Genomic DNA, 22084 nt, shown 5'->3' on the forward strand with positions numbered 1-22084 from the left:
CTGGGTTTTGACGAGGAGCCCAGAGGGTGTTTCCGCCCCAACAATGAGTCGCATTTATGACCTCCTGAAGGGATATGGAATTAACACCAAGAACTTCAGCACAACTGAGCAGGACCGAAGCAAATGTCCCGGGCGATAGCATGCCATTTAGCATTCGGTGACACGCTGTTGTCTTTGGAGGCACAAGGTTGTCGTTGATGGCACGTTATACTATAACGTGGGTCACGTTGTTTATGTGCTAACAAGATGTTGCTGTTTATGACCGATTGTCATTCATCATGCCATATGTGTGTTGATTGTGATATTCATTATTTTATGTTGTAAATAACGTGTGTGCAAACAAATGAATAATTGAATGCATGATTTTCCCAAGCGTAAAACCATAAATTTAACGTGATATTGTGTTATGATTTTAAAGTACATTCTTATGCATGTTTTTTTACCATATTTCCTTCTTTTAATAATGTTTATAACATTGAAATAAAACGATGCTTGTTAACTTTGTGTATTCTTATTTTAAATTTCCCGATAACGCAGCGAATAAGCACCTGCTATGTTTATTACAGATTACCATTATAAATAACCAGAGGGACATTCTAAACACCTCAAAGAGAACAAATGTGTAAATAAATGATAATGTGCTCTGGTCTCATTACTTTTAACATTTTGCATCCCCACAAATATTTCTTCGCTTTTTCATCTGAAGTAAGTTGTCACGCACAAGATTCAAATGATTAATCCAATTTGTCTTTGTCTGATATATGTACACACCGTTCTACACCATCGTGTCATAGGAAGGCACGTATGGCGCAAAAATCCCCTCGGGTAGCATTCATGTGTGAGATTCTAGTAACCTTTGTACTTATATATTGTGTTATGATTTTTTATTTACACGCATTCTTATGCATGTTTTTGATACCATATTTCCTTCTTTTTATAATTTTTATAACATTGAAATATTATGATGCTTGATTACTTTGTGTATTCTTATATATAAACTATACATCGTAGTAAAAGTACCACATATGACGATGTACTCCGATTCTAACTTCGCTGTGTGTAACATTGAAATGGCATTTGCTTCGAAGTAAAAATCTATCATTTAAGTTAAATTCTTTTATAAAAACTGCAAAACAAAAATATAAAGTGGTTTACATATTCTCAATTTCTTTGTTTCAATATTACTTAGTAAATTATTCATTGAGGAGCAAAGAGCAATATACATTTTCTTTGTTGATAAAAGTCAACTATGCTTACCAGAAGCTACTTGCTATTTCTTTCTGTTCTTCTTGCGATGCGTTTACAGGATGTCATTGCAACTAAAAATATGTGACTGCTAAGCCCAGTGGTCTTCTGCTAGGTCAAGCAAGTCGATCAATGTGTATGTCGGTCGAGTGAAAGTTCCTAGCCACTAACACGAACAGTGGATTTTTTTCTTTGTTTCCGAATAAAGTTACAACATGTTCAAAATAACTACAGAGAGACGCTTTTAACTCGATTGAGCACCGATTGAAAATTTGCTCGCGAAAATTGTTTTATTTTATTTAGACCTTGCACCATGTTTGAGCATATTTTCTAAAAATGGGTGGAGAACTCGCCAACAGATCATTGTTGAAAATTATGAAAATTATTATTTTAGCAATAAATAAAGTTTTAATACAAAATAAGAATTCCAATAGCGCAAAACATCTTGTGTCAGATGGTTTACTTTAAGCTATTCTACTGCAAGTTTGTACAGTTTATAATTTTTCTTTTGAACTTTAAAAGAACGGTTGTCTTAAATCATGATGAAGCTAAAATGAATAAAGGACAGACAGTTATTTTGTTAAAAATACAGATCTTTTTTAGAAGATGGGTTTAGAGTTATGCAAGTGAAAGGGATATTTTGATATTTATGTATTCTTTAAGAAAATACAAAAGGTCAAATTTGTTCCAAGTCAGTGATGTGAATGTTTTAATTCCTATATTTAGCAAGTATAGTGTTACATATAATCACGAGATGATTCGGTATGTACTAAAAATAATTAAATAAAAAAATGAGCCTCACTCTGTGATAATTGGGTTTAATGCATGTGCGTAAAGTGTTGTCCTAGATTGGCCTGTGCAGTCCGCATAAGTGATCAGCATTAGTTTCCGACAAAGGGTGTCATTTTGCCGTTGTCGGACTGTTCAATGTAAGCATTAAATCAGGTATGTTGATTTACTACTACGATTATAATTCATAATTGAATATGATTAAAGACGTAAAACTCGCTTTAACGTATTGATTGTTACAATAGCGATGTGCTATATACATGTTCTTAATTAAACTATCTGACGTCATATTTGAATGTAAACCATCTTTGGGTTATTTGGAAGCGTGGACGAATTTGGGTTGTTTTCGTTAAATCAGCAACGTGGGGAATAGAAGAAAAAAAAAATAGAGCTCTCGTGTGTTATTATTTAACATTTGCGTCTTTCAAATGTTTTAAATCTCGTAAAATAAGAACTAAAGAATGATCTATGAACAAAATATATAACGTGGCGATATTTAATTTGTTTTGGCCGGTAAATTGGCGACTCAAAGACTTTAAAATTGTAGGAAAATGTATAAATTTGTTCTTTGAAATATCAATACTAAATGTTTAACTTTTTAGTTTTATATGCATGTATTTTATATTATAAAGGGTGCTTCAACAAGTTCTGACAAAAATACTGTTGATTTTGCGACGTTTTCTTTCCTATGGAAGTTAATTAATAAGAGTAATTGAATGTTTCATTTGTTAATGATTCAATCATTAAGCACTAGTTGACACAACGTGCCATATTGTCATGGATATTATAAAACATGGTGAACTTTAATATAGTTTATAGCGCATATGTTAATATTGTAAATGGGCAAGTGATATACACAGAGGAGGTTCATTTCGATATTCGAGGCCGGAATGACATGCGTATAAGCAGAATACTATCTCCAAGATGGCGACAGTATCAAGGTCAACAATAACGCATAGAGGTGGATGTAAGTACGAAATGAACACTCACATAGTTGTTTCCCCTTTCTGCTTATTTTTGAAATTACAATACAGATAAGTTTGAAAGATAATGTTATTCACATTATATTTATTATGTTTAAGTGACTTCATCCCCGCATATATTACACTGTTTTAATATATCCCTGATTCTCATAGCATCGGCTATCCTCATTTTATCGTGCCTTTGACAAAAAAAACTCAAGAAGTGCTGGACAGTAAATGGTGTTTTTTTTTTCCATTTTTAGAAGTTTTACTTTATTTGATGTTTATTAATGACTATTACGACGATCTTCATAGCCGTGCATATTATCTTTGCTAATGTAGTTTAACTATGAACATACGAATTTATAATTGAATAGCGCTCTAGTCCGACACATTGAAAATTCCTAATAACTTGAAGTGAGGTTAAGATGACGAATTGAATGCGATGATGACGACCAGAATTTCTCATTAATTTAATTATTAAGTAAATGTTATAAGATTTTCAATGTGTTAACATTCTCATGAATGTTTTTGATACCCTCGTGACGTATGTAAATAACTGTTTAATCACAGTACTACACAACTAAAGCAGCACCTACTATGTTTATAATATATTACCATAGTAACAGACACGGGAAAAACAGACATTTATTTCCTGCATTTTTAATTTCCCCGCATATGTTTACCAGCACGTCATAAATGTTTGTGATGGGATTTCCCCTCATATATAATCCAACACATGCAATTCTTTGTGATAATCATAAACAGATGCAATCGATTGCAATTCAGGAACGCACAGCGATGTTTTGTAGATAATCTTACTAGTTAAAAATTCGTGCATTGAACCTTTGCAATATCGTCATACGGTATACATTTAGAGAGAAAACAAAGTCGCAAAAATGTTCAAACGACCGTAACCTCCTCGAACAGATTTGACTGGAACCAGCATAGCTGGATCAAATCACTGCATTCATAACCACTCACGTGATGATAGCTGAGCCGTGTTGCGCAATACTTGTCCCGTTGTTCTTTTTACTTTTTAAATTTAGGTAATTTAGTGTGTGTGTTTTTTTATGAACCTAAACTTTTCCATTCTTTCAAAATATAACAGAAAATTATAAACTTTTCAGATGTGGAAGGATTTTCTTGTGATGTCAGAGATTGTCTGTGAGAGTATGGGAAGACAACTCAGCGTGCAAATTGAATAAATCGGTAACGAAATGCAAATGATTTCGCAATAAAAATCCGAAGTGCGGACGGAAGCGGCGTAGAACACAGGCGCTCGATGACTTTTTTTTAAATTAATTTTTGTTTGTTATTTTAGTTACCCGTTGTTTATTTTAATGCATACACAAACTAAATCAATAAAAATCTTTCGTCCAAACGCCTTCTTAATAAAAGATGGTTCGACTATGTATATAGACATATACCTTGCGGGCTTACTTAACGATCGGAAAGAAAACAGAATCAGTTACGCGTCGTTGACATTCAAAAGCATTGACCCATTTCACGCCGATAGTATGCGCGATTTCTTTATGACTGATCACAGTGCAAGTGAACTAATACAGTGTTTAGGTTGTTTATAATATTAAAGTTTAAACACGTTTGGATGTATACCTCCATGAATTTAATGTGATTAAAGTATATATTATGTTAGCTGTTGAACTTTAACATCGGTTAAAATACACAACCAGCAATTTTGACAGTGTCTAAAATAAACAAAATAAAGCGGACATAACAGATTGCAAATAATCCGGATAACAATGCTTTATAGAATTTTGCTTTGTGTCACGTGTTTAGGCGTGGTGTTGTCACAGATTTTGACTCCACTGAAAGGGTGTCCCCGAGGGGTGAATGTTCAACCGGACTTCGATGTTCGCAAGGTGAGTCTTTTTTTTTCCTTCGTGTCTACTTCAAAAGCACTCGTTGCTCATGGCTCGTATTCACCAAACAAGTTATACTTAAGTTAGAGAATAAAGTATATTACTTTAATTGAAATTTTAAATAATAGTTTTAATTTCATGTCAAAATTGGTATTAACCACATCAACCTTCGTCATTCTTCATTTAGAACATTGTTAATGACATAATCACTAGAAGAAGCCTGTTCATATTCAAACGCTGGACATATTTATCTTGGTTAAATGCCTATGCTTCATTCTTAATTCTAATACTGGGTTGTGCCCTGATAATAAAGATTGAAACAAATCGTTGTCTTAGCAAGTGACAAATAGTTATTATATTTAAATCTGTCAATGCATATGTCTGTGTAATTTATGGATGTATACACATCATATGACAACACCTATGGAACTTTGCATCAACAATCTGGATTAAGAGAATTTTAGCCATACAGTTATTTTATTTCGTAGCTCATCCATTTTTAGTAGGTCTGGTACACTTAAAGGGGCCGTCCAACAGATTTTGGCATGTATTAAAGCTTGTCATTAATTGCTTTAAATGCTTTATATTGATAAATTTAAACATTTGAACTAAAAATCTCCAGTAAAAAAATAAGAATACAATTTTAAAAAGAAGAAAAAACGTTAACCTCCACAGGGCTCGAACCACTGACCCCTAGAGTCATGGAAGCTTGGAGTAAAATTTCTCCTGACTTTACCACCCGACCATCCACGCTCACGTCAAATCGGAGGTATTTTTTAACTATATAAGCAATCCTCGCAGTTTCCCAAAATAACGATTCGCGTCGAACGACGCTTTAATCTGTTGGACAGTCCCTTTAAATCGCGAAATTCGAACATGGTTAAAACTATATTATATTTATATAATTTTTCCACTGCGTGACTTAAAATTTCGAAATCCGCCGTAACCACACACTATAGGCTTAATATAGGTTTGGATCATGTTACTTGACCTAAAATTCGGGCAGGTAAGTAGGTAAAGACGTGAAATTTTATTAAGTTTATTGTCGACTTGAAGATTCATAGACTGAACCAATGTCAATACAAAAACACATAGATCGGGTTTCAAAGTTGAAATTGATGCTATCGAAATAAAACACTTTAAAATTGAATAAAAAGCGTTCATTTATTGATAAATATAATTGAGGCGAGCTCTGGGAAAACCGGGCTTAATGCATGAGCTTAAATTATCGTCCCAGGTTAACTTGTTGCGTCGGCACAGACTAACCAGGGAGGGAACTTTCCATCTAGATTTAATTTTCGTTAAGATGACGCTTCCTTTGAATGAACATTTTTATAAAAAGGGAAAGTGTCCTCCATGATCAGTCTATGCGGACTGCACATGCTAATCTTGGACGATATATTACGCACATGCATTAAACCTGTTTTTTTCCACTGCTCACCTCAAACTTAAAAATGTATTTATGTATTGCATATTGAAATCATGTGTTTTTGTTTTTTCCTGCACATATATCAATTTATATGTATTTATATTTAATAAAGTCTATAAAAAAAGAACGATACAATGAACGTGCGCATTATTGATATTTTATTTGATATCATATACGTCACATGCATTAAGAATTTTTATGTCGTACAAACGCACATCGCTGTGCTTAAAGTATGAAATACGGACGCATAACTTGAATAATTAACACAATGAAGAAAATTCACATATAAACATGCTTTTTCACATGTTTTATTGTATTGTACTTGTTTTGTTTAGTTAAATATCTGATAATGCATATATTCATCTAATTTGGAAAAGTCTCATATAACCATTTTCCAAATGATGAAGAAAAGAACTGCCCTACCGGGAACTCGAATCCTGGACCTCTGGAAACAAAATCCAAACCGCCACCACTGGACCAATCAAGTTTTATATATATGAAGCGCATTTTAAGCTATACGTTTGAAACTGGCGTACTTTCCACATTATCTTTGAATAGGATTTCTATCGATTCATTATTTTAACCATTTCGATTGATGAATATTCATTAAAAGCGATATGTTAAACTTTATTTTAGTCATTAGTGTTATTTCGATTGTTCCAATAGAGTATTCTATCTTTTTGTTATATGACACTGTGAACAAGTCTTTTTTAATTTGTTTCTAAATTTTACGCTCGTTTCAATCAACGTACAAGTTCCGTTTGTACACCCATAAATGCAAATATTTATTTAATCGACGATACTCGGTTATTGGTTAAGGCTACAAAACACTATACACTAATGAAAGATCCAAACAAGGCGATGGTTGATTTCTGTCATAACATAATTGTGTGTTTTGTGGGTTTAATGCGCAAAACGACAACACACCTGAACGACACATGTGTGCACGGACTCGTCAATGACGACATACACGGACTCGTCAATGACGACATACGTCGTTCGTTCGTGATGACGCTTCTTCACACCCTGAAACACAACAGAAGGATATCGTAAACACGAGCCATTGTTAGCGAACATGTATATAAATCAAATGATGGATCTAAGTTGTGTATTAATACACTTCTGCACACATATTTTGTTTCAGTACATGGGCCTATGGTATGAACAGGAGCGCTATTTCGCCATCTTCCAATTCACGTACAAATGTGGCACGGCTCACTACACCCTCAGAGATGACGGCAGTGTGTTGGTGAACAACACAGGCTACGTGAGATTGTGAGTTGTAAAGCATTCACTCAGTATATCTTGTAATTGTGAATTTGTCCTTGAAAACAAGTCAGTTTTAGTTTAGACTGTTAAATGACACCAATGAACTAAAGAAGCATCGTAAGAAATCCTATAATACAGGAATCCTCATTGTATCCATATTCATTGTCAGTAAAAACACTTTTTCTTAGTAGTCAACGGGTAATTTAATAGTGAATGGAACTTTTTTGTATAAAGCAACAAGTAATTCACGTTTATTTTCCTTATAATATGTGCCAACAATCAATCAACAAAATCGATCTACTTTGATAAACATGTAATTTCCAACTGCGATAACTCGCATAATCGACTCCATTTTGTTGGGTTTTATTTTAGGTATTAAGGTATTATAATACCTTTAAACTGCCTGTCGATAACATTTGGGCAGCAAAAATATAACAAGAACACTCCGGAAAAAACACCCAGCGATTAAAAGCTCAAAACATTCCTTTGATATGTGTTCAATGTATTGGTATTCATTGGATGGTTCCATTTTTTCAGATGGGAAAGCTGGGATACAGCGCTTGGTTCTGCTGTCAACATTGATCCTTCGGAACCAGCAAAACTGGGAGTGAGTTTTGATGAAGGTAGATGCATCATCGTTTATTAATAATTTAAGCACTGTGTTATTTTAAGAGTTCGAAAATGACACAATTTTGACACAAAGTGTGAACTTAATGAGTAAGTTTCTAGGATAAAACAGTCAAATAAAGATAATTAGAAGGCTAAACGAAGTAATCGAACCAACTTATTGCAAGCAGATGTTACAATAATTACTAAATTTGCATTGGAATTAATATGTTGTCAAAGTGTAAACACACTGTTTTTTCGGGTTATTACAAGACATTCGTTTGGAAGAAATCTAATCCCCAACTGATATGTCTCATATTCTGTTTAATTAACCCATGTGGTTGCCTGCTGCTACGAATACACTACCCATACCGAAGTTTAGATGATTTTTTCTTTGTTCAAATCTTGAGACAAAATCAATCTTTCGCTAAAATAGTAAAACATTACCGTCTACACAAAGCATTTTGTTGTGTGTGTATGATAGTATTCTCTATCTCTCGCTGTTAAGTGCTCCAGATGTTGGCTTCTATGTGATGTTTACAGACTACACCATCCACTCTGTCACTCTGTGGTCTGGAAAAAACTTTATTTATTCAGTTCTATGATAGTATGCACCCTCCCCAAATTTACAGGTCCCTCGATGGTGGCTAACTACTGGGTGCTGTCCACAGACTACACCAACCACTCTGTGGTCTGGTCATGTATAGAAGAGTCGTCTGTAGGCAACTCACGTAAGTCTGCCTGGACTTTGTGTTTATTAACAAATTATAATTATTGTTGTCCAGTTGTCACTTCGACACACAGTTTTTTGTTTCTCAAGATTATCCATTTGTGACTATTAATACAAATGTAGTGTCTTCTTTTGTGAGTGTTTTCACTGTCGGTTTGATACACAGTTGGCACTCATAGCTAGGTGGTCCAATTGTATACTTTTGCATTTGTTTTCGTTAAGTTGTCTCGAGTTATCTCATAGGTTTTATATTGTTAATGTTTTTACTATCCACCAATATACTATTCATAATATAAAACCACATGTCCAGTGACAATGACGTAGATTTTCTCTTTCAGAAAATCTGTGGATTCTCTCACGTGCTCACAATGGGCTTCCAGAAAGCAAAATGACGGAAATTCGCGCCATGTTAGAGGGATATGGCATTGACTGGCGCAAACTGTACAATGTCCCACAGAACGCGTACGTCTGTCCGGGACGACATCAAGCGGACTAGCAGACCAGTGAGACGCATGTGCATTACTGACTTTTGCTTTTTTTAGAAAAGAAACGTTTAGTTCAAAATCATCTATAAAAAAGTATCTGCAAGGATTACCGGTTTGACGGAAAATAATAAGTCAATATATATATTATTGCAGAAAAGACAACATAAAATACAGCAAAGATGACACAAAGTGTAAAACTCAATAAATTACCGATACAACATTTTGGTTGTTATTCTCTATTAAGATCGAGTTGGGTTTTCTGTTTCACCAACGTTCATATTGCAGAGATTGTTCCAAATCATGTCGATATTAGGAAATGTAAATTTATTTGGTTTTTAAGTTAAAAGACATATATTTAGTTGGAAAAGCATGTTTATTAAATTCCTATTTATGTTCTTCGTAATTTACATCTTGTTTGTAAGTATTTATTTGATTTTATTGTAATAAATAACAGTTAAATTGATATTATGAGCATCTAGCAATTTATAGGCGTCTATCGCAACCGTTGTTTATCTTTGGTGTTTTCACTTCATATAGTAATACACTTATATTTGTTAATGCAGAATCAACATACTAAAACAATATCCCGGACAGAAAAAAATAATGCATTTGAATATCAACCGTACTTTCGTTTGACAACTGATCACGGATGTACGATGTGAAGCTAAATTTAGTTTTAGTGCAGATTCGTTCATACGACACAAAGACACAATTTAGTTTTACGGATCATTTCGACTTACAGGACTTTGTGAGTCATGTAAAATATCGTATATCAAAAATATTTTTAATAAACAACTGGTAGCAAGAAGAGTCGCAGATAATTGGTCAGTAACCACATTTTAACTATCTCTTTTGACCTTTTAATTCTTTTCAGCTCAATTCAACAGTGAAAAATGCCTATAATATCACTTAAAAGGGGCCTTTTCACATATTTGGCATGTTTTGAAGTTTGTCATTTAATGCTTTATATTGATAAATGTAAACATTGGATATAAAAAGCTGCAGTAAAAAATCAATAATAAAATATTTTTTTTAAGAAAAAAAGGTAATCCTCAGCAGGACTTGAACCACTGACCCCTGGAGTCAAAAGTCTATCATTTAGACCACTCGGCCATCCTTCCACATATAAAGTGTTATGTATTTTATACTATATATAAGCAATCCTCGTAGTTTTACAAGATATAACGCCAACAACAGAACTCTCCAAATTATTATTTCGCGTTGCAATGCTTTATAATTTTCGGGTTTTTAAATCGTCAAAAGATGCATATAATGGCTATTTTAGAGCATGGTAAATGTTCAGTATTACTGTTTCCTCACAAATATCATAACTAAAACGAACATTTGCGAATCTGAAACAACTTTTTTCAATTTTGTCAATTAACCCAACCGTGAGAAGGCCCATTTAATGTGCGCACTTGGTTATTTTTATTAAAATGGTATTAATCCTTCTCAGTAAATAGTTTAAGTTTGTGAAAGTAAGCACATTAAAAATGATGATAACAAACGGTTTGTTTCTTCAAATACATACTGCTTTACGGAGTACATATATAACATGCGGTATGCCGATATCGTTATGGATTTGATTATTGATTTTGAATAATGTGTAATGTTATGTTGGTCGGTAAGCTGTCCACTACAAACATTTTCTACAAGTTGACGTTGTCGAAAAATAATCATAGACTTTATCACAAAGATATGTCTAAAACAAATTGCCCAAGTGAAAAATCTTTTTTTTACAAAAAAGCCTGGGTCCAACTGTTCTTATAATACCGTAACATAATTTATATAAGATATTATCTCGCATTCTACAGCATTTAAAACAAAACATGGCTAGTTTTATAAGCCCTATTTTGTTTTGACTATTAAGAAGTTCGATAAACTTGAACATATTTGTACGAGATATATAATACTTTGGAGTTAATGTATTCCTAACATCTGTATAATAAGGACGATAAGAAAGTGATGTGAAATGCCAAGAAAGTAGTCCGCGATGTACATTTAGTTGCAGGATGAAGCCTTGTAGGCATGAACAGCACACGTATATCCGACACTTAGAGTTTCCTTTATAAAAGCATTCAGTTATAATGTAGGAAAATAACCGTCCACAAACGGTTTATATCAGCTATTTTATATCAAACTTTCCATTTTTTACATTCGCGCGATGTTATTTCCGAGTTCCTATTTATTACAATACGGTTTCTACCAAATGTGTAGAGTCGTTGTGTGCCCAACTTCCTTTATTACTTTTGTATTCAAAACCATTAAAACCCAGAAATATATTTTCATTATGTAAATGAGGTCAGCACTTGCGCTCACAAACTATAGCGGGAAATTATTAATCAGGAAATTATTTGTTATAGGGTGAGCCAGTGTAATGTTTAATATAGACGATTCCACATTAACAATGGCACTTATTTATCAAATACTTGAATCACGCGCAAATCCAAAGAAATTGTGTCCGCATTGTGGATATGGATTTGACATTTTATTCATTTTAAATCATCAAAAACATAATTTCATATTTCTACATGAGACAAAAATATTCATTCGCAAATGTCAAATAAGCTTAATAAACTTTAGACGATAATGGGAGCTCATATATATTATTTATTTATCACATGATTTTTTCTGAATGTTAAGTACTATTGTATACTTTTGCATCGCTACGTAAATTGATGCGATGGTAGTGCAAATTGTAATAGAGAACATTACCATCCATAGGCTGGGTCTTGGAAAGGCAAAAAATATAGTATTCGGTTAAAATTCAACGTTAATGAAAAACGTAAACGTTATTTGCCAGCTTGACTGGAAGCCATCCGTACGGACCCCTTGTGACCCTAGTTTGTAAGGTAATATTGACGAATGTTGTTGTGTGGTTTGTGAAACAGAGGGTATTTGTTGATACAATTGAGTAAACACATTGTATTGAAAATAAACTTAAAAAAACAATTAACAAAATATTTCATTTTTTACCATTAACGTTTCAAATAACGTCATAGATGACAGAGTCATTTTCGGAAGAAACAAAAGTGCAACATTTAATTCATGATTCTTCTGTACCAATAAAAAATGGTTCATAAACAATAAATTTGCATAGAGAACTATATTTCATTTGCTTCAACATAATGTTTGACAAGGTAGCATGTATACAATCCGAACGAATTCGACTACTATGTCAGCAAATGCACGTTAAATTTATATCAGAAAAAAGGTACTTTTATTAAGATCCACCATTCAGCATCAGGATGATCAAACACCCATCAATATGACTTCATGGTATTCGTTAACCATCGGTTGTGAGACCATAGACAATAACGCAGACTGCACCATCAGGTGGACTTCTGACCTTCATGGTCTTAACCTTAGTAACGCGACACACGTGGGCCATCAAGATATCGTATTCGCGTTAAATGTCAACTTGTCAAATGGTTCTTCCGGTCATAGCATGTGTTTAGTTCGTTGTTAATTTATCCAAGGTCTTCGACAGCGTCCTTCCACGTATGCAAATTCGCCTTAATTACGTATGCAAATTCGCCTTAATTCCTTATTACAGTTAAATAGAGTTCATAAAGTAAATGTATTTATGATATTTAGTCCATTAAATGTTTTATTATGCCGCATTGCCGTCTCAATTCATTACTACATATCTTAATATTTTTGTATTGTATACATATTATTAATACAAACATGCTTATACATAGTAAACAAGTAAATATAAATATGCTGTATAAAAACAGGTATAGGCTGAAGTAGCTCCCTTTAGCTAATAGTTACTTATAAAAAATATCGACAACTGAAACAAAACGTAATTAAATAATTACAGGTTCTAGTTAACCTATTCTTTAAATATTTGTGTTTATATAAACAAGATCCACCAACAATCCAAATACACCATTTATACCAGTGAAGTGTAAAGGAATGTGAAGTGGACATGTCACAGGGTGAGAAAATTGTGCGGCCAATCCAGGACTCGAACCCGGGACACCTCGCTTACAGGGCGAGCGCTCTCCCGACTGAACTAACCGGGCCGCCACACAACTTCTCCCCTTACGTGACCCAGTTCAGAACGTGTCCCGGGTTCGAGTCCCGGACTGGCCGCACAATTTTCTCACCCTGTGATATTTTGGTTCCGGAACCAGTGACACCTCGCTTACAGGGCGAGCGCTCTCCCGACTGAGCTAACCGGTCCGCCACACAACTTCTCCCCTTACGTGATCAAGTTCAGACCGTGACAGACAGCTACCCAATGGAAATATTTCCTTGATTAATATACAAAATAACGATACCGAGATAATTTGTGAAAATGCGACTGCTTGTATGATGTAGTTGAATGTCCAACAGTTAACTCCGCTACCAAATGCACGTGTTAATTTGGCTGTAAATATTCATGGGAAAAAAACTAACACACTTCTATGACTCTTTCGGTAATATATGTTTTTAAGAAATACCTAATTACTAAGTGTGAAAGCTATATACAAGAAAGCAGCAAAACACAGTGAATGTCATATCAATGAATCTACCTGTTTCGGAGATAAATACATGCGACTTTCATCATATTCTGTAAGGTGGTTGTCGTGCGCAGTGCCTCAGAAACCAGATGTAATAAGTCCAGAAAACAAGCAAATTCGTTGAATTGATATCCCCCGCCAATATGCTTCTGGACACAAAAGTGTTATATTTGACACTCAAAAAAAGCAGTTTTTCAAGATACAAAGTGCCATAACTCCGTGATTAACAAATGGTGTACAGTGCCATTTGGCGTGCATCATTCTTTTGTCCATATATATACTCATACCAAGTTTCAATGAAATCGGCCAGAGCACTTTCAAGATATGGCTCTGGACACACACAAAAAAGCATATTTTCAAGATACAAAGGGCCATAACTCTGTTATAACAGATGGTGTACAATGCCATTTGGCGTGCATCATCCTCTTATCCATGCATATACTCATACCAAGTTTCAATGAAATCCGCCAAAGCACTTCCAAGATATGGCTCCGGACGGACGGAAAGACGGACGGAAGGACGGAAAGACGGACGGACGGACGGAAGGACGGACAACGCCAAAACAATATCCCTCCGCCTATGGCGGGGGATAATAAACCGTGAATAAAACACATTGAATGATAATTAAATGAAATAAAGTTTGTGTTCATTGAACTTTATATATTTAAAAGCAATTAGATTGACAACAACAATTGCAATATTTAAGTATGTTGAACAATTTAGATTTTCTTCAACAAATTGCGATACGGTCCCAGAATACTAGTATTCAGAAGAAAAACTTGTGTTAATGAACGCGTTTATAGCATCAGCTGTATCCTTGGTCGATCGCTGCGGTCTCGTGTTTGTCTGTTTTGCCTTTAAACGTCAGTCAAAATATTTTACAATACACTTTCGCTCACTGTGATTAAAGATATGTCATATTTGTTGTCAGTTCGAATATCGATAAATGTAACATTACAAAGAGGGATACACACAAAAAGCTTTTTAACCAGACCTTCTTATAAACTAACAGAAGCAATTATTCTCCGGTGAGCCCTTTTTCTTGAAAGTATTTGATCAACTCTGTATTCATTGTCTTGTCGGTAGGTCAGTCAGAAGTCAGTAGAGCAGAAGTCACAGTCAGAAAAGGTTATCCATCCCAAACGAATTTTAGCTACATTTCATATTATATTGTATCAAATCGATCACATATTCATTTGCTGCAAAACAATTGGCCATCGATGTAATCATTTCTACATTATACCTATGTATTTCACAATATTGTATACCTTACTGATTGTTCTATTTTATTCTTCACAAGATGTTATTCTCCCTAAAGGGCACATTGCCGTTATTTCTGTCAGATGTTAGGCGTGTTTATACTTGTCAAGAAGCAACACTATATTCGTTTAGTCTTTTTAAAAAGGAACCTTTGTAACATTTTGGGACACGCGTCTGCATAAGAATCTGAGCTAGTACCATAATCTGTGTCCTTGGATAATATCGCTTTTACAGGTCTTCGAAACAGCACACGTATAGTTAACACATAGGTATAAGTATATAATGATATTTTATACGCATCATTAAATTTACAAAAAATATTGAGGATACGCCAATAAAGATTTAATCACAGTATGCTTAGCAATGTAAAACAATTTAGTACATTGAATAACTTTTGGAAAAGATGATATAGCGGTGAAATTTTGTTAATTTTGTTGAGTTTCGGTGTATGTCTAAAATGTAGATGTTATGCTTTCGTTTTATATATTTTACTTCTTTAGACATTTGGAATATCCAAACAATGTAGTCTTTTGGCTGAATAGTTTTCGCAAGAAATCTAGTTAAAGATGATATCAGTCAGTTATACCAAAGATTATATATATTGCAAGTACTATTTATTCAAAACAGTAACCTGCCGATTAAATAGCGCTCCAATATCACATTCATTACACGAACTTTATTTGTAACAAGACTTGATTAACCATCATAGCATTTTTATATTAAAATAAAATCGCACCTAGAAAAGACTGGAAAATAACAGTGCTTCACTTTCCATTATCATTTTTTTATTTAAAGGGTTTAGGAATTACATAACTTTTAAAGACCCATTACCAAATTGTTTAAACGTTCGTATTATACCAATATGTGTCCATACATGTTTAAGCATTTTATGAGTTAACTCATACACTTTATGGCAATTCTCAGTTGTTATTAACAGGCGCTCAGATGTTGCAACTGACATTCAACCATCCACGTCTAGTGAATATCCATTTGAAATAGTATCTGATGTTGTTTGCAAACGCGTATTAATTGGTATCGGACATTTTCATGTAAGCTATAAAGGACAGATTATCACACTTTCAGAATATTCAATGGAGTTTGGTTACAAGGTGGAATCCTTAAGCTGTAAAAGGATTCTTTTGTTTTAGAAAATAAGGAAAATATGTCTTTGTATAATGTATATTGCATGAATAAAGATATATATTTAAAGATATAAAACAAATGATACCAAGATGTAACGTTGTTTATGTGTACTCAACGGTTCTAATATCATTGACATTGAAAATCCACGACATCATAGCCGAAATCGTTTATGTTCTAGGAAATGTCACGGTACAACGTGAGATAAACGAACAACGTTACGTAAACGTTCTAACTTCAATCGAAGATACTTCGGATAATCAAGTATCAAGTATATTATATCTGAATTTTAAATCATACTCGGCTATAGTTGCATTCATTGTAGCTATTTTTTGATATTCCTACGAATTTGCACACGCTGGTATTGATTCTTGTCATAGAGTTTGTTTGGTGTTGTTGTCTCGTCCTTTGTAAATTGATGCTTTAATAAAATAAATACCTTAAGCATCATTCGGGATGTTGTAAATATACCCCCCCCCCTCTCCTCGAAATACTTGCTATCTTACTTTCCACGGCTTCATTAGTATTATAAGCATGGTTGTTTTTATTACCATCGTAGTCGCCCTCGTACGAGTCTTTCGTCGTTTTGTTATTCATGTTATTGTTGAGTTGCTTTTCGTTTCTTCGTAGTTAATGCAATACGGTTATAAATGGACCATACTAAAACAATGTTCTTTGTGTGATTCCAGGACGAAAAAGAGGGTCAGCTCATCTACGCTGACATTTACATCGAGTTTCTTGAGACGCCTGCTCCCCGCCAGGCAGCACCACCCATACCGTGTGCACCAGTGCGCTTCTCGAGAGGGGCCGAGAGTTACCCCGAATGACTTGTGCGAATTGCACTGTATATACAGTCCAGAATAGTAATTCTATATAAAAACAATTAAAATCGTGGATTTTAATAATGTTAGCTTTGGTAGAGCAAAGTAAAGTATGAATCATTATACACACCCCGGTCGCCGTAGTGTAATGGATATGGTGTCCACCTAGCGACCGGGAAACGTTCTTTATATCTCCCCAAAAACACCAAGTACTCGGTCTAGGCTACTCCGAACCTTGAAAGCGTCATACGATAACATGCCAAATACGCGTGCGTGGCTCCACATCGGAACCTATAAAGGTAGTACGCAGTGTGAGACAAGGAGGGGTTCTGTCCACATTTTTCTACCTAGCCTATATAATTGAGCAATTACGAGAACTACAAGCAAGTGCGTGTGGGGCAACGTTACTAGGCATAGATGCGGGTAATCCGGCGTTTGCCGATGATGTCACACTGGTCGCGCTTAACCCTCTTCTACTCCGAAACCTCGTAGATATCGTGTATCGGTACCGTAAAAAGGGAGAATTGATATGAACGTCGAAAAATCAAATGTTTTTGTTTTTCGAAACGTCGTCATAGCCCGCAAAAAGGTATCCTATACGGGGGCGAGTAAATCGAACAAACCAGATCTGTCTCGCACTTAGGCATATTACAAGAATCTGATCTAAAGCTACATAACCGCATCGGAGACTACAGAAAGCTAAAAAATCATTTTTGCTATGGTTAGTAAGGGTCTCCATCCAAGGGGTGTCAATCCCCTAGTTTCAGTAGAACTATACAAAAAATATTATACCAACCGCTTTATATGGCGCCGAATTATGTAATGACATGACACAAAACGACATACTTAGTATAAATCGCTTCCAACATTTCATCGCCAAGCAGATTCAAGGACTATCCATAAGAACACGCTCAGATATGGCGAACCAATAATTGGTCTCCACAAACTATCAGCAGCTATTGAAATAAAGAAGTTAATGTTCCTACATAAGATATTGTCACTACCCGATGACACAATCACCCATAAACTCTTTATAAACAAATTCATATTGTATAAGTCTGATAATAAATTGTTGCAAAAGGGTTTTATTCCAGATATTTGTAGTCTTTTAAGAAAGCACAATCTCTATTTTATTGTTAATGAATGTATAGAACATGGATTGACTTTGCCTCTAAAATCAATTTGGAAACGCGTTGTGAAGCACTCTGTTCTAAGGCTTGAAAACAATTGTTTAGAGGAACGACTCTCCAGCGACAATGAATTTCTATTTTTGCGTGTTTTGCACCCATTATTTAAACCGGCCGTCTTATATTCTGTTTTAAAGACATGTATCTTTAGAGATACGCTACTAACTATAGCAGAACTGTGGTGCAGGCCCTTTCAATTGGTCATGAACACATGTGATCTATGCGAACACATATATTACGACTATCTGGCACATGTTTTGTGTGAATGTGAAGTGTCCTCCTCGTTGAGACACATTTACTTCGACCAGATAGACATAGCACTCGGAAATGACGTTAAACATCTATGGACAGTATAGACATGAGCTTGAGAATACTCGGGGCCCCAATAGAACCCATACTCGGAGTAAGAGAGAACAATGTATTTCTGAAACTGTCAACATTTTTATTGTAAAATGTATAAGATATTGCTTGTAAAATATGTCTATGTTAAACATCCTGAAACAAGTACTTAATTTTGTAAATAGTATTCATGGTCTTGAAAAAAAGGCACTGTGTATCTATCATACATTTCAATTGTATCACATGCAGATGTATATTTATAATGCACTTATATCATAATTTGTAGATAACTGTTATTATAACATGTTCAAAATCTCCATTCTGGGGGAAATAAAGAATTTGATTGATTGATTTGATTTATGTAGATGTTCGAAGATCATTGTCCAGAATGCACGTTAAGTATATACACACTTTAATCCCAGGATTGTTTATAAAAGAAAGTGGGAGTAGCTTATTCTCCATTGTCGGTGATTGTTTGCTATTGTTGTGTTTGTTTGTTTGTTTGTTTTCAACATGTTTAATTCCGATGCATTAATTTATAATGAACTTAAATAAACATAGAAATCATGATAACATTTCAAATTGCAACAGTATATTACATTTGTATACACTATAAAACAGTGACATCATTCTAAGCGTCAATTACAACATTAACAACAGAACAGGACAATATATACCGGTATGTTGAAATCGCTATATCAGTGTAGGACAATTGTATGGACTGTCCCAACATTTTAGGAAGTTTTTAAAGATGGCGGTTCTTTTTAATGGAAATTGTAACATAGCCTTTCTTCCTTGATTAAAAAGCCTTGAAGACTTAGCATCATTAAGTTAACTACTTAAATCATCCTAAAGCGACTTCAAGCAGAAGACTCGTTTATAGAACCTGACTAAATACGAGCATCTTAAAGATAAATGTAATATGAACGTGAAATCAATCTCTTATGAAATAACATCTGGAGAGTACTAGTATATAGTTTTTTGTTGCATTTGGACACAGCGTAAGGTTCTGGTCCCATTAAACCAGTTTGCAAAAATTTCAATTAAAAGTTCCAAGGCCGCTATCCTTAGTTTCATTATTATGCGTTTGAGTTTGAGACCTGTATTTGTATTGTGTAGAGTGTGTTGTTTCTGAATATTCGGCCGTTGCTCAATTCTGTCGGCTGTGGCCCGTGCCTTAAGTAATATTTATGTCCTTCTGGTGCAACTGACGTTTTACAGTATTTATATCAGTTAAGGATCATCGGTAAAATAGCAAAGCGCCGAATGCGCTGCATTTGTTCTCTATTGCATAAGATTGGACAAAACACACTAAAGTATTTGCGAGTCAATCTCAAATTCAAATTAAACAAATTAAACAAAACATATTCGTGATTGTATATGGTATGCATAAGAGCAAATGTTTACTAGGACATTTTGGGTGGACTTGATGGCATCTTATGGATGTTATAGACATAAATGTCCGAACATGACATACCCGTTTACGTATCATGCGCATACAAATATATCATATAGCACATATGATGACAAGTTAATTAAAGGAAGTCTTTAAACTTGAATAAAAATATTTGCAATAATTACGGGTAATTTATATGCAGTGCTTTTGAATCGCTCTTTCCTGTCGATGCGGTGTTACCTTAGGAGTGCACTTGGTGTCAGCCAGACTGCGAATCCTACTTCTGTATTAAATACTATAATGCGTCTGACATTTGGTTTAAAAAACTTTTAACATGAAGGTGGATAACAATGTGTGCTATCCTGATCCTTTTCTTATTTAATACCCCGTATCCTTATCTTTATTCGACGATGACGATGATAATGATGACCAATAATATGACATACAAATATTGGTTACACCATGAAAGTCAGATTAGAATACAACATGTACTGACAAACCTGCAATATTGGCTCAATGGCATCACATTCGTCTCATAATGGTCCCTTCCTCACCATGGACATCGAGTGTCGCACTTACGTGAAACTCAGCCTAATGCATATTCAGAATTTTTATGTCTAAAATTTACCAAAAGACAGTAATTCCATGCAGTCTGCTGCACGATCGGGAAGGGGTCTTAGGGAAGATGAAGTGTTTCGTCAACTACATTTATCAGTATAAACATATTGAAAGGAATTGCTAGAGGATCGAATAACAATTAATTAAAATGTGTGCATTGTGTGATCCGGTGTATCAGCTTGAATACGTTTAGTTTTACTTTGTTTTGTTTTGGTGTTATTTGGTAAATCCATTGTCTTTTCGTCCCTCACAATCAACTCTGAATAATAGATCCATCATTTGCTTTCAATATATCATATTTACAGTATGTCTCTCTCCAGATATTAAAGCGAAGTTCTCCCATTTGAATTAAGAGTACTTATTTTGGCTTAAACAATAGTCAAGGAGGTTGTATTCAATAATTATTTTCTCAAAGCGTTAGGAAATTAAATTCAATTGTTTCATGCATTAAACTATATCGCCACATATTTCTAATAATATTAAAACATTAGACATTAACAATAAATTGGGAACTGTAAATAAAAACAAACTTAACCTTTTATCATTGCGTTGTTTAGCACCTGTGAATACAAGAGATCGCCGCTATCTGTTGAGAACAAAAGAATGTTTCCCAGACATATCAAATTTAACCCCGCTGTAGTAGCAAGCACTATCAACAAGTTTACGCGTGCTAGTTTATTGGACTCTCCATATCCTTTGTTGATGAGCAGTACTTTTATTTTCCCGCATCTATTAATAGTCACTGATTATGAATGACCTGTTCTGAGCAAAAATACCACGTCATTAAGACGCAGCAGATAATAGACTATTTTAATCAATCATAAGCATTCTCTTACGCGACACGTATCATACACACATTGTTTATTGATTCTTTTCTATATACGACTTTCACATTTTGTGTCATTTGTTAATGAATATATTTGAAGTATTCAACCCTCTTGCATAAATTAAACAACTCTTTCTCGGCACGGATGCGGCAGATGCGGCAGTTATCAGGTTTATTGTATTTTGGAAAACTGGATTGAAATGCGTGGTATTAACCTTAGTTGTTCGCAAGCGAACAACTAAAAACGACAAATGCTGGTAGACTTTATTATGAGCGTTACCAGAAAAGCTTATCGTGCTTTGCATAATGTTGAGACGTTAATTATGCTTGAGGAATACACTTAATGTTTAATTTTGTGAAAATGCTTATTCGCTAAAACAATAGCGATTGTTACCGTTTTTTAAACGATTTATATTATCTGTGGTTTAAGGTTTCAATATCTTACAACATGTTGCACTCTGTGTTTTCCAATTTACAAAATTGTAAAAATGCCGGTCTCTCATGTTCAAAGGAATTTACACTATATAATATTTTATTCTTTATAGTTCAAAAAGTTTAAAAATAAAATAATATACATACAACTTGAAG

The 22084-nt window shown here is 34.3% G+C and overlaps 2 protein-coding genes and 1 non-coding gene across 4 annotated transcripts in view; 2 read left to right on the forward strand and 1 right to left on the reverse strand.

The window, feature by feature from the left end:
• Nucleotides 1-499, forward strand: part of LOC127850283 (apolipoprotein D-like) — a 13640-nt gene extending 13141 nt beyond the window's left edge. For both annotated transcript variants that reach the window (XM_052383202.1, XM_052383201.1), the window contains exon 5: nt 1-499. This exon is cut by the window's left edge and continues 7 nt beyond it. In XM_052383202.1, the coding sequence (XP_052239162.1) occupies nt 1-139 (139 nt within the window). In that variant the 3' untranslated portion in view covers nt 140-499.
• Nucleotides 500-4488: 3989 nt separating this feature from the next.
• On the forward strand, nt 4489-10423 carry LOC127850282 (apolipoprotein D-like). Its single transcript, XM_052383200.1, has 5 exons — nt 4489-4879; nt 7453-7583; nt 8115-8200; nt 8816-8914; nt 9252-10423. The coding sequence occupies exons 1-5, from the start codon at nt 4760-4762 to the stop codon at nt 9407-9409; spliced, it is 594 nt and encodes a 197-aa protein (XP_052239160.1). The 5' UTR covers nt 4489-4759; the 3' UTR covers nt 9410-10423.
• A 2933-nt stretch (nt 10424-13356) lies between these two features.
• Nucleotides 13357-13430, reverse strand: Trnat-ugu (transfer RNA threonine (anticodon UGU)). Its single transcript has one exon. It is a non-coding gene; the product is annotated as a tRNA-Thr (tRNA).
• Between the last annotated feature and the right edge of the window lie 8654 nt (nt 13431-22084).

Source organism: Dreissena polymorpha, chromosome 11 (assembly GCF_020536995.1).
Source record: "Dreissena polymorpha isolate Duluth1 chromosome 11, UMN_Dpol_1.0, whole genome shotgun sequence".
In the NCBI taxonomy this organism is placed as follows: Eukaryota; Metazoa; Mollusca; class Bivalvia; order Myida; family Dreissenidae; genus Dreissena; species Dreissena polymorpha.

What these genes read in the sequence shown, in the direction of transcription:
- LOC127850282 (XM_052383200.1), top strand. Translation starts at nt 4,760, where the DNA reads ATGCTTTATAGAATTTTGCTTTGTGTCACGTGTTTAGGCGTGGTGTTG. An exon ending in AACACAGGCTACGTGAGATT is followed by an intron (nt 7,584 to 8,114) that starts GTGAGTTGTAAA and finishes CCATTTTTTCAG; the next exon opens with ATGGGAAAGCTGGGATACAG. An exon ending in GGGAGTGAGTTTTGATGAAG is followed by an intron (nt 8,201 to 8,815) that starts GTAGATGCATCA and finishes CCAAATTTACAG; the next exon opens with GTCCCTCGATGGTGGCTAAC.